This window comes from Pecten maximus, chromosome 4 (genome assembly GCF_902652985.1).
Source record: "Pecten maximus chromosome 4, xPecMax1.1, whole genome shotgun sequence".
Lineage (NCBI taxonomy): Eukaryota > Metazoa > Mollusca > Bivalvia > Pectinida > Pectinidae > Pecten > Pecten maximus.
The window spans coordinates 1,750,874-1,765,793 of record NC_047018.1 but is presented as its reverse complement, the minus strand read 5'-3'; the positions used below and the strand labels follow the sequence as shown (position 1 = coordinate 1,765,793).

The 14,920-nt window shown below is 42.1% G+C and overlaps 1 protein-coding gene across 1 annotated transcript in view; it reads left to right on the top strand.

The window, feature by feature from the left end:
• The window catches only part of LOC117324946 (QRFP-like peptide receptor), a 93,378-nt gene extending 79,559 nt beyond the window's left edge, over positions 1-13,819 (top strand). The window contains exon 6 of the mRNA XM_033880786.1: positions 12,387-13,819. Coding sequence (XP_033736677.1) covers positions 12,387-12,791 — 405 coding nt within the window. The 3' untranslated portion in view covers positions 12,792-13,819. The remainder of the gene's footprint in view (positions 1-12,386) is intronic.
• Positions 13,820-14,920: the final 1,101 nt, after the last annotated feature.

The following is a 14,920-nucleotide window of genomic DNA, read 5'->3' as shown; positions in this document are numbered from 1 at the left end:
GTGGTACTTACCATGATCTATATTTAACATTGTGGTATTTATCATGATTCATATTTAACATTGTGGTACTTACCATGATTTATATTTAACATTGTGGTACTTACCATGATTTATATTTAACATTGTGGTACTTACCATGATTTATATCTAACATTGTGGTACTTACCATGATTGGTATTTAATATTGTGGTACTTATCATGATTTATATTTAACATTGTGGTACTTACCATGATTTATATCTAACATTGTGGTACTACCATGATTGGTATTTAATATTGTGGTACTTATCATGATTTATATTTAACATTGTGGTACTTACCATGATTTGTATTTAAGATTGTGGCATTTACCATGACTTATATATAAGTACTTCTCTTAACTAAAATTGTTATGTTTCGTTCTCGCCTTAATACTGCACATTTCTACAAAAGCAGTATCAAAAAGTTAGTCTGTCACAAAAATGCCAAAAAATAATGTTACAGTAACATAGTAATGTAAATGCGATATTAGATTTAGATAGAAGCAAGGAAACATCTGCTGGGAATCATCGATACCACACCGATACACCAACTAGGGAACAGATGTTGTGACATTAGAACATAATGTACAGTCATACCATTAGTTTGATTAAAACAATCTAACCAAATGATGGACATTTCGTATACGGTGTAAATAGCATACCCTTATTATAGCTCATTTGTTTACACAAAATGCATCAATTATATTAGTCAGAGCACATTACGTGGTATCACGTGCCGCCATGACACGTCGCGATCGGTAACCGTCCATTAACTGTAATGACAATATATTGTACAATCAATTTATAATTAATTTACCTGCCATCAAAAGACAATATGGGTTGTTTAATCTACTGACCGATAAGTTCACCAGTTATTCTCTGTTGACCGATAGGTTCACCAGTTATTCTCTGTTGACCGATAAGTTCACCAGTTATTCTGTGCTGACCGATAAGTCCACCAGTTATTCTCTACTGACCGATATGTTCACCAGTTATTCTCTACTGACCGATATGTTCACCAGTTATGCTCTACTGACCGATATGTTCACCAGTTATTCTCTACTGACCGATATGTTCACCAGTTATTCTCTGTTGACCGATAGGTTCACCAGTTATTCTCTACTGACCGATAGGTTCACCAGTTATTCTCTGTTGACCGATAGGTTCACCAGTTATTCTCTGTTGACCGATAGGTTCATCAGTTATTCTCTACTGACCGATATGTTCACCAGTTATTCTCTGTTGACCGATATGTTCACCAGGTATTCTGTGCTGACCGATAAGTTCACCAGTTATTCTCTACTGACCGATAAGTTCACCAGTTATTCTGTACTGACCGATAGGTTCACCAGTTATTCTCTACTGACCGATATGTTCACCAGTTATTATGTGCTGACCGATAGGTTCACCAGTTATTCTCTGTTGACCGATAAGTTCACGAGGTATTCTGTGCTGACCGATAAGTTCACCAGGTATTATCTGCTGACCGATAAGTTCACCAGTTATTCTCTGTTGACCGATAGGTTCACCAGGTATTCTCTGTTGACCGATAAGTTCACCAGGTATTATCTGCTGGCCGATATGTTCACCAGGTATTATCTGCTGACCGATAAGTTCACCAGTTATTCTCTGTTGACCGATAGGTTCACCAGTTATTCTCTGTTGACCGATAGGTTCACCAGTTATTCTCTGTTGACCGATAGGTTCACCAGTTATTCTCTGCTGACCGATAAGTTCACCAGTTATTCTCTGCTGACCGATAGGTTCACCAGTTATTCTCTGTTGACCGATAGGTTCACCAGTTATTCTCTGTTGACCGATAGGTTCACCAGTTATTCTCTGTTGACCGATAGGTTCACCAGTTATTATCTGTTGACCGATAGGTTCACCAGTTATTCTCTGTTTACCGATAGGTTCACCAGTTATTCTCTGTTGACCGATAGGTTCACCAGGTATTATCTGCTGACCGATAGGTTCACCAGTTATTCTCTGTTGACCGATAGGTTCACCAGTTATTCTCTGTTGACCGATAGGTTCACCAGTTATTCTCTGTTGACCGATAGGTTCACCAGGTATTATCTGTTGACCGATAGGTTCACCAGTTATTCTCTGTTTACCGATAGGTTCACCAGTTATTCTCTGTTGACCGATAGGTTCACCAGGTATTATCTGCTGACCGATAGGTTCACCAGTTATTCTCTGTTGACCGATAGGTTCACCAGTTATTCTCTGTTGACCGATAGGTTCACCAGTTATTCTCTGTTGACCGATAGGTTCACCAGTTATTCTCTGTTGACCGATAGGTTCACCAGTTATTCTCTGTTGACCGATAGGTTCACCAGTTATTATCTGTTGACCGATAGGTTCACCAGTTATTCTCTGTTTACCGATAGGTTCACCAGTTATTCTCTGTTGACCGATAGGTTCACCAGGTATTATCTGCTGACCGATAGGTTCACCAGTTATTCTCTGTTGACCGATAGGTTCACCAGTTATTCTCTGTTGACCGATAGGTTCACCAGTTATTCTCTGTTGACCGATAGGTTCACCAGGTATTATCTGTTGACCGATAGGTTCACCAGTTATTCTCTGTTGACCGATAGGTTCACCAGTTATTCTCTGTTGACCGATAGGTTCACCAGGTATTATCTGTTGACCGATAGGTTCACCAGTTAAAACCTAGTTACAACTGTAGCGATAATTATACACTTCATTGTTTTAGTAGTTGTTATTACCGACGTATCCTTTAGAAAGGCATGACCCCTTCTCAAATGAAACATATATATTCAATCTTTATCGAGATATTCACACGACAATATAAAAACAATGTTTATAAGTTAAAAAACACAATGTTATCCCTTTTTAATGATAAAAACATCAAACGATTCTCACCATTATACTAGTATTGGTTATCTCACATTCATGTTTATTTTAGATACAATATATAACAAATGTTATATAGGACTACCTTGGCGTTCGGTGCCTACCATTTAACGTTATGGTGTAGCATGTATACCTTATATATCACATTACCTAAGGTTGGATATATAACTAAATTAAAGTTTCTATGTTTCTATTGACCCCGATAAAGCTTATTGATTTTTATGAGATCTCTATACCTTGTGAGCAACACTTCTCACAAATGTGTCCAACACAGCAAATAACTGCAGCAAACAATTTAATTTCATTAAAAGAATATTTTTTCTAATCCTCAAATCCATGACTTTTGGACATTTCCCCTTATTGTTTATAACATGAAAACAAAGCAATTGTTTATAACATGACAACAAAACAATCATATTATTTATAACATGATAACAAAACATAATTATATTGTTTATAACATGATAACAAAACATAATCATATCGTTTAACAACATGATAACAAAAAAAGAAAAAAAAAAAACAAAAAAAGAAAAAAAATCATATATGATGTCATCTTTGTAATTTAAGCTGCCGTACAAAGTAAAACTGCTATTTTGTGTATCGATCTACACATAAATCCAAAGGCCTTATGATAATCCGCAAAACAACCGTGTCGGTATTTAGGATTACCTTGAGGCGTGCCGGTATTTAGGATTACCTTGAGGTGTGCCGGTATTTAGGATTACCTTGAGAGGTGCCGGTATTTAGGATTACCTTGAGGCGTGCCGGTATTTAGGATTACCTTGAGGCGTGCCGGTATTTAGGATTACCTTGAGGTGTGCCGGTATTTAGGATTACCTTGAGGTGTGCCGATATTTAGGATAACCTTGAGGTGTGCCGGTATTTAGGATTACCTTGAGGTGTGCCGGTATTTAGGATTACCTCGAGGCGTGCCGGTATTTAGGATTACCTCGAGGCGTGCCGGTATTTAGGATTACCTCGAGGCGTGCCGGTATTTAGGATTACCTCGAGGCGTGCCGGTATTTAGGATTACCTTGAGGGGTGACGGTATTTAGGATTACCTTGAGGCGTGCCGGTATTTAGGATTACCTTGAGGCGTGCCGGTATTTAGGATTACCTTGAGGCGTGCCGGTATTTAGGATTACCTTGAGGCGTGCCGGTATTTAGGTTTACCTTGAGGTGTGCCGGTATTTAGGATTACCTTGAGGGGTGCCGGTATTTCATTCCACCTAATATAACAGTGCTACATTGCCGACAATGAGTAATTATGATCGATTGAATATACTACCAAAAGTTATATACTTTACACTATTACCACCCTCAAAAAAGTACATAACACTATTACCGCCCTCAAAAAATTGCATAACACTATTACCACCCTCAAAAAGTTACACAACACTATAATCACCCTCCAAAAGTTACAAACATATACTATACAGTTATTGTATGGGTGTGAGGAAAATATCACTTTTATTGTCCCCCGAGATATGAACTATTTTCCGAGGCGAACAAGGGCGACAATAAAAGTGTTATTTCCAGAAATACCATACAATAACTGTTTTATTATACCTCTCGAACCAGTGTTCATATCCTTCACTAATTCTGATGATTTTTTTCCCGAAGAAAAAAAATCATCTCTCGCACTTCTTCATCCAGATTATCGAAACTTGTAGATGAAGCCATCTTACGAAATTGTAACATTCCCTTGAACGATTTCAGTAAACAAACTGTGTCTGCTTCGTCGTGGTCAGGACATTTTTTCATATATTGACCATTATTTATATATGATTTGTGCTATGCGTCCCCTAGTTTGTCTGCGAATTTCCAACACCACTCTAAGTAAGACCTTAGGTGTTGGGTGGATCAGGAACCAGCACCACTAAACAAACTCGTATGTTTATTATATCATATCATTGTAAAAGGCCAAGGCAGATATTCCACAGGGTGTAAATGTCTCTGTTAACAATGCATCTCGACGTTCATGAATCATTAATAATTAATAATTATAAAGGTCAACCTTCATCAATTAGTGTACCTTGAATCTTTGAGAGAGAATTACATAAACATCGTAAAACGTGATACGGTAAACGTCTTCTATTTCTGTGGTAATTCTCCACGATAAAACCTCATTTTCTCTGGCAATGACCTCATGCATATTTCAATAACAAAGTTCACAACGAACACGTTATTTCCCCCGAGATCCTAGAAATGTTTGTACTGAGGAAGAGATAATATCAATTGAAGACAGGTCGATTATCGCAATTGCTTCCATCCTTCCGAGGAATGTCATACCGTATAGGGACAACATGCAAGTGTGGGTAAAGAGAGGCAGGGGTCGTTTAATTGTCAAACCACAACACTCGTACGTTGATCAGACGAAAATCGGAACATACTATGATCGAAAGATCTTTATATTTCCGACCAAGTACAGAAATTATTGTCATATAACAACGTCACAATACCAAACCTGATAAAAATACCATATACACTTTATCTTATTGATGACTAGCTGTAAATGATTCATACATGAAAATGACTCAAAATAAGACAAGACCTGAACATTTTGTATCACGAGACAACGGTTACTATATATTAATCCTGTTTTCGTGCACACCTACATAGAACCGAAACACTTCTTTTCAGATAGTTTTTAAACGACATTTCATTTCCAAATCGATAATAATCCAACACCTAGTAATAAGGATATTGACAACCGGACAAACAGGCAGTGACACCGGGACAACCGGACAAACAGGCAGTGACAACAGGACAACTGGACAAACATGCAGTGACACCGTGACACAACCAGACAAACAGGCAGTGACACCGGGACAACCGGACAAACATGCAGTGACACCGTGACACAACCAGACAAACAGGCAGTGACACCGGGACAACCGGACAAACAGGCAGTGACACCGTGACACAACCAGACAAACAGGCAGTGACACCGGGACAACCGGACAAACAGGCAGTGACACCAGGACAACCGGACAAACAGGCAGTGACACCGGGACATAACCGGACAAATAGGCAGTGTCACCAGGAATTAACCGGACAAAAAGGCAGTGACACCAGGACACAGCTGGACAAACAGGCAGTGACACCAGGACAACCGGACAAACAGGCAGTGACACCAGGACATAACCGGACCAACAGGCAGTGACACCAGAACAACCTGACAAACAGGCAGTGACACCAGGACAACCGGACAAGCAGGCAGTGACACCGTGACACAACCAGACAAACAGGCGGTGACACCAGGACAACCGGACAAACAGGCAGTGACACCAGGACATAACCGGACAAACAGACAGTGACACCAGGACAACCGGACAAACAGGCAGTGACACCGTGATACAACCAGACAAACAGGCAGTGACACCGTGACAAAACCAGACAAACAGGCGGTGACACCAGGACAACCGGACAAACAGGCAGTGACACCAGGACATAACCGGACAAACAGACAGTGACACCAGGACAACCGGACAAACAGGCAGTGACACCAGGACAACCGGACAAAAAGGCAGTGACACCGTGACACAACCAGACAAACAGGCAGTGACACCGTGACACAACCTGACAAACAGGCAGTGACACCGTGATACAACCGGACAAACAGGCAGTGACACCGTGACACAACCAGACAAACAGGCGGTGACACCAGGACAACCGGACAAACAGGCAGTGACACTAGGACATAACCGGACAAACAGACAGTGACACCAGGACAACCGGACAAACAGGCAGTGACACCGTGATACAACCAGACAAACAGGCAGTGACACCGTGACAAAACCAGACAAACAGGCGGTGACACCAGGACAACCGGACAAACAGGCAGTGACACCAGGACAACCGGACAAGCAGGCAGTGACACCGTGACAACCAGACAAACAGGCAGTGACACCAGGACAACCGGACAAACAGACAGTGACACCAGGACAACCGGACAAACAGGCAGTGACACCGTGATACAACCAGACAAACAGGCAGTGACACCGTGACAAAACCAGACAAACAGGCGGTGACACCAGGACAACCGGACAAACAGGCAGTGACACCAGGACAACCGGACAAAAAGGCAGTGACACCAGGACAACCGGACAAGCAGGCAGTGACACCAGGACAACCGGACAAAAAGGCAGTGACACCAGGACACAGCTGGACAAATAGGCAGTGACACCAGAACAACCTGACAAACAGGCAGTGACACCAGGACAACCGGACAAGCAGGCAGTGACACCGTGACAACCGGACAAACAGGCGGTGACACCAGGACAACCGGACAAACAGGCAGTGACACCAGGACATAACCGGACAAACAGACAGTGACACCAGGACAACCGGACAAACAGGCAGTGACACCGTGACACAACCAGACAAACAGGCAGTGACACCGTGACAAAACCAGACAAACAGGCAGTGACACCAGGACAACCGGACAAACAGGCAGTGACACCATGGCAACCGGACAAACAGGCAGTGACACAATGACAAACAGGCAGTGACATCAGGACATAACTGGACAAACAGGCAGTGACACCAGGACAACCGGACAAACAGGCAGTGACACCAGGACAACCGGACAAACAGGCAGTGACACAATGACAAACAGGCAGTGACACCAGGACATAACCGGACAAACAGGAAGTGACACCAGGACAACCGGACAAACAGGCAGTGACACCGTGACAAACAGGCAGTGACACCAGGACAACCGGACAAACAGGCAGTGACACCATGACACAACCGGACAAACAGGCAGTGACACCAGGACACAACCGGACAAACAGGCAGTGACACCAGGACAAACCGGACAAACAGGCAGTGACACCAGGACAACCGGACAAACAGACAGTGACACCAGGACAACCGGACAAACAGGCAGTGACACCGTGATACAACCGGACAAACAGGCAGTGACACCGTGACACAACCAGACAAACAGGCAGTGACACCAGGACAACCGGACAAACAGGCAGTGACACCAGGATATAATCGGACAAACAGACAGTGACACCAGGACAACCGGACAAACAGACAGTGACACCAGGACAACCGGACAAACAGGCAGTGACACCGTGATACAACCAGACAAACAGGCAGTGACACCGTGACACAACCAGACAAACAGGCGGTGACACCAGGACAACCGGACAAACAGGCAGTGACACCAGGACAACCGGACAAGCAGGCAGTGACACCAGGACATTACCGGACAAACAGACAGTGACACCAGGACAACCGGACAAACAGGCAGTGACACCGGGACAACCGGACAAACAGGCAGTGACAACAGGACATAACCGGACAAATAGGCAGTGTCACCAGGAATTAACCGGACAAACAGACAGTGACACCAGGACAACCGGACAAACAGGCAGCGACACCAGGACACAACTGGACAAATAGGCAGTGACACCAGGACAACCGGACAAACAGGCAATGACACCAGAACAACCGGACCAACAGGCAGTGACACCAGGACAACCGGACAAACAGGCAGTGACACCAGAACAACCGGACAAACAGGCAGTGACACCAGAACAACCGGACAAACAGGCAGTGACACCAGGACAACCGGACAAGCAGGCAGTGACACCGTGACACAACCAGACAAACAGGCGGTGACACCAGGACAACCGGACAAACAGGCAGTGACACCAGGACATAACCGGACAAACAGACAGTGACACCAGGACAACCGGACAAACAGGCAGTGACACCAGGACAACCGGACAAACAGGCAGTGACACCGTGACACAACCAGACAAACAGGCAGTGACACCAGGACAACCGGACAAACAGGCAGTGACAACAGGAAATAGCCGGACAAACAGGCAGTGACACCAGGACATAACCGGACAAACAGACAGTGACACCAGGACAACCGGACAAACAGGCAGTGACACCAGGACACAACTGGACAAATAGGCAGTGACACCGTGACACAACCAGACAAACAGGCAGTGACACCAGGACAACCGGACAAACAGGCAGTGACAACAGGAAATAGCCGGACAAACAGGCAGTGACACCAGGACATAACCGGACAAACAGACAGTGACACCAGGACAACCGGACAAACAGGCAGTGACACCAGGACACAACTGGACAAATAGGCAGTGACACCGTGACACAACCAGACAAACAGGCAGTGACACCATGACAAACAGGCAGTGACACCAGGACATAACCGGACAAACAGGCAGTGACACCAGGACAACCGGACAAACAGACAGTGACACAATGACAACCGGACAAACAGACAGTGACACCAGGACATAACCGGACAAACAGGCAGTGACACAATGACAACCGGACAAACAGGCAGTGACACAATGACAACCGGACAAACAGGCAGTGACACAATGACAACCGGACAAACAGACAGTGACAGCGTTATCACGAAGACAGGGAGATGACTTAGAAACTTGACACCGGGACAATAATTTGACATGTTGACATGACACGTGAACAGTGTCATTAGAGATATCAGGACAGTCCTACCAAAACAACATCAACAAAAATATGTACTCATGACGTAATTATTAAATAATATTCAAAGATACATTAAACACACGAGAATTGCTCAATGGCGACAACTGGCCTAATTTTTTGGTAGCTATTACCTTTTTTGATATATCCTTCAGAGTTAACAGACATAAATATGTTTTCAGACTTAATACATATACTGACCAATCAACAGTTAATTAGTCGTCATAAAATCATTTGAAAATATCTGAATTTGTTCATTATATTGCGCGTGTCCATACCAAACATTGTTAGTGAGTCCATCTGTCCATACCAGTTATGTGTATACTGTAGATAAAACGGCCAAAAGAAGAAGCTCCGATCTTATTACCGTTGATCCGTTTACACGTAACATTTACTCTGTTTTAATTTTTGATTGGGACACAGTCATTTATTAGACAGAACACTTTTGTAGTCGAGGTACTTGTATATACGCTATTTAATGATATATATAGATAAGTCTAACCGCCTTCAGTAGTTATTGTTATCATGTTGAATTCATCTTTCGATTGTAACCATCATTAAAAGCGAAGTAAACATTCAATACTCTCTTAAGGCATGTCTTACTGGCTCGACGACGAATATTTTCGGTTAAATGTCGTAAGATTCACAACAAGAAAAACAAAATAATCGTTTAGCTATCTATACAAAACGTAATGCTATGCACTGTTTTTGTGTTGCTAGTATGCATCTTAGGTAGAAAGATTATTGATATGATTTATGACCGTGTTGTGTAAGCTTTATGACCGTGTTGTATAAGCTTTAAGATCATGTTGTGCAAGCTTTATGACCGTGTTGTATAAGCTTTAAGATCATGTTGTATAAGCTTTATGATCCTGTTGTGTAAACTTTAAGATCATGTTGTGTAAGCTTTATGGCCGTGTTGTGTAAGCTTTAAGATCATGCTGTGTAAGCTTTATGGCCGTGTTGTATAAGCTTTAAGATCATGTTGTGTAAGCTTTATGGTCGTGTTGTATAAGCTTTAAGATCATGTTGTGTAAGCTTTATGGCCGTGTTGTATAAGCTTTAAGATCATGTTGTGTAAGCTTTATGGCCGTGTTGTATAAGCTTTAAGATCATGTTGTGTTAGCATTATGGCCGTGTTGTATAAGCTTTATGACCCTGTTATGTAAGCTTTATGACTCTGTTGTGTAAACTTCATGTCCCTGTTGTGTAAGCTTCATGTCCCTGTTATGTAAGCTTTATGTCCCTGTTGTGTAAGCTTTATGACTCTGTTGTGTACGTTTGATGACTCTGTTGTGTAAGCTTTATGTCCCTGTTGTATAAACTTTATGTCCCTGTTGTGTAAGCTTTATGGCCGTGTTGTGTAAGTTTGATGACTCTGTTGTATAAACTTAATGTCCCTGTTGTATAAGCTTTATGACCTTGTTGTATAAGCTTTATGATCCTGTTGTGTAAGCTGTATGATCCTGTTGTGTAAGCTTTATGATCCTGTTGTGTAAGCTGTATGATCCTGTTGTGTAACCTTTATGTCCCTGTTATGTAAGCTTTATGACCCTGTTGTATAAGCTTTATGACTCTGTTGTGTAACCTTTATGACCCTGTTATGTAAGCTTTAAGATCATGTTGTGTAAGCTTTATGGCCGTGTTGTATAAGCTTTAAGATCTTGTTGTGTAAGCTTTATGGCCGTGTTGTATAAGCTTTAATTAAGATCATGTTGTGTAAGCTTTATGGCCGTGTTGTATAAGCTTTAAGATCATGTTGTGTAAGCTTTATGGCCGTGTTGTGTAAGCTTTAAGATCATGCTGTGTAAGCTTTATGGCCGTGTTGTATAAGCTTTAAGATCATGTTGTGTAAGCTTTATGGCCGTGTTGTATAAGCTTTAAGATCATGTTGTGTAAGCTTTATGGCCGTGTTGTGTAACCTTTATGACCCTGTTGTGTAAGCTTTATGACCCTGTTGTATAAGCTTTATGACCCTGTTGTATAACCTTTATGACCCTGTTATGTAAACTTTATGACTCTGTTGTGTAAACTTTATGTCCCCGTTATGTAAGCTTTATTACCCTGTTGTGTAAACTTTATGACTCTGTTGTGTAAGCTTCATGGCCCTGTCGTGTAAGCTTTATTACCTGGTTTTGTAAGCTTCATGTCCCTGTTGTGTAAGCTTTATGTCCCTGTTGTGTAAGCTTCATGTCCCTGTTGTGTAAGCTTTATTACTCTGTTGTGTAACCTTTATGACCCTGTTATGTAAGCTTTAAGATCATGTTGTGTAAGCTTTATGACTCTGTTGTGTAAGTTTTATTACCCTCTTGTGTAAGCTTTATGTCCCTGTTGTGTAAGCTTTATTACTCTGTTGTGTAACCTGTATGACCCTGTTATGTAAGCTTTAAGATCATGTTGTGTAAGCTTTATGACCCTGTTGTGTAAACTTTATGACTCTGTTGTGTAAGCTTTATTACCCTCTTGTGTAAGCTTTATGTCCCTGTTGTGTAAGCTTCATGTCCCTGTTGTGTAAGTTTATTACCCTCTTGTGTAAGCTTCATGTCCCTGTTGTGTAAGCTTCATGTCCCTGTAGTGTAAGCTTCATGTCCCTGTTGTGTAAGCTTCATGACCCTGTTGTGTAAGCTTCATGTCCCTGTTGTGTAAGCTTCATGACCCTGTTGTGTAAACTTTATGACCCTGTTGTGTAAACTTTATGACCCTGTTGTGTAAGCTGCATGACCCTGTTGTGTAAGCTTTATTACCTGGTTTTGTAAGCTTCATGTCCCTGTTGTGTAAGCTTCATGACCCTGTTGTGTAAGCTTTATTGCCCTCTTGTGTAAGCTTTATGGATATGTTGTGTGAGTTTTGTTGTGTAAGCTTTATTACTATAGCTTTGCATTCCAACAAAAAGAAAGACAACCTGCAAGTTTTATTTCTTTGTCATAAAGACGCTTCGAAGTGAGACAAGTAATTTACATTTTATTTCTATTTTAGGTTATCAAAATGCTGGTTGCTATCATCATCATTTTCATCATCTGCTGGGCCCCTTTACTCATCAACAACGTTCTTGTAGGATTCAAGCTTTTGCCTGATCTGAATATCGATCATCACAAACACATCCGCGAGGCTCTCCATATCATGGCGTACTCCAATAGTTGTGTCAATCCAGTCGTCTATACATTCATGTCACGCAACTTCAAGGAAACATTCAAACAGACCTTATGTGGTTGTCTGCGCAGGACCAGGCGTTACAGGAAGAATACATTGGAAGCGGGAACGTCATTCCACAATGGCAAAACATACAATACTTCCATTAATGGAGATTCAAGTGTAATTGTCAATAGAAATGCAGTGGAGTTGTCAAGTTGTCAATACGGAACCACCGCGGAGACCGTGTAATCCATGATAGTGTGGCTTACAGAGAAACAGCGGAACCCGTGTATTACATCATAGGTGTATTACGTCATAGTGTGGTTAACAGTGGAACAGCGGAACCCGTGTATCACGTCATAGTGTGGTTAACAGTGGAACAGCGGAACCCGTGTATTACGTCATAGTGTGGTTAACAGTGGAACAGCGGAACCCGTGTATCACGTCATAGTGTGGTTAACAGTGGAACAGCGGAACCCGTGTATCACGTCATAGTGTGGTTAACAGTGGAACAGCGGAACCCGTGTATCACGTCATAGTGTGGTTAACAGTGGAACAGCGGAACCCGTGTATCACGTCATAGTGTGGTTAACAGTGGAACAGCGGAACCCGTGTATCACGTCATAGTGTGGTTAACAGTGGAACAGCGGAACCCGTGTTTCACGTCATAGTGTGCTTAACAGTGGAACAGCGGAACCCGTGTATTACGTCATTGAAGCAATGAACAGTGGTTTTAATGTTGTTATAGTCGACATGGCAGCAAGATGTATGGTGGGCAAATGGCATGTGAACCTTACCATACATCTTGCCTCTATATCGATTATAACAACATTAAAACCACTGTTCAATACTTATATTAGCTAAACCAATACAAAACATCCCGCCTTTTTTTAATGTCACATGACCCACTGGGTATTATAGCCTGAGGCAATGGGTGTTATAGGCGTATGGTGGCAACTGTCTCTTAGCATTTTGTCAATGGGGAAGTGCGGAGCAAATGTAAATATAGTGTGTTTAACAGTTGAACAGCGGAACCTTTGTTATCCGTGGTAGTTTGCTTATTCAGGAATAGTGTAGTGTACAGTGTAATGGCGGGGTCACAGTATCGTGTGTATAACTAACTACATCATGACGTAAAACGAAACACAAAGTGTTTGTAACTGGACACATACAAATACCACAGTACATGTACGCAAGAGTGTGTGTAGGAGCACGTCCTAACATTGATGACATATGCGATGTAAATAGTTTCAGATCAATTTTATTGTATTAAAATTATATAGTAATCATGAAGCATTTGTAGCCAAAGTAATGGCGGAGTGTTTTCTTTTTTCTCTTACCCTGGAACAGGGATATCCACAGTTTTACCGGGGTGAGATTTTCTTTTCTCCCAAACTTCACAGGGTATATCCGGCGGTTGCTAGGGAAAAGATAAATCGATCTTACACGGGGTGGGTAAAGACAGCCGGCACGCGCTATATGACGCTGATCACAATAACGCAACGTCATCATTTTACGTTGAGTAACCAAGTCGTAAATGATGACGTCATCAATTTTGACGCACATTCCAAGGAGCATTGAAGACGGCGCGATGAAAATTTTCCATAAAACCTTACGTTTGGTTGCAAGTATGTGAGAAAAATAATCAATCACGGGTCTGTTCCGCGAACAAGGATATCTCGTATGGCGCGGGAAGGATGTCATAATTAAATATTTTTGCCTAGGCAATATTTTATTTTTGCCTATGCAAAAATATTTAATTATGACATCCTTCCCGCGCCATAATCTCAACCCTCGTGTAAGAGTTTGGCTGGCCAGCACTCGACAAGCCTCGTGCTGACTGGTCAAACTCTTACACTCGGGTTGATATATCCTTGTTCACGGAACAGACCCGTGATAGATTATATTAATCTCATCCTAGGGAAAAGACAAGCTACACGTGCTCTTTGCACGTTCTCAACAATTGTATTTCGTCACGTCAACAATACCATGACGTCACGGCAACAGTACAATGACGTCACGTCGACAATTCAATCACGTCTTGCATTGATGTATATAACGTCAATATTAGATACATAAGAGACAGGGTAAGAGAAAAATAATCATTCAACCCCATGGTAGTGAGACAGGGGAATCTCAACCCTCGGGGTAAGATAATTAAGCTGCCAAATGCTCGGCAAGCCTAGTGTTTAACGTGTTTGGCAACTTAAGAATCTAACCCTCGGTTTGAGATTCCCCTGTCTCACCCCCAAGGGTTTGAAAGATTCCATTTGTCTATATTCCAGAGAGAAAATGCAACAGTTTCTCTGACTAAGATCAATTGAAAACAAGAACATCTCGTACAAATGTTACACACTTTATTCCGTACTCCAAAGTTT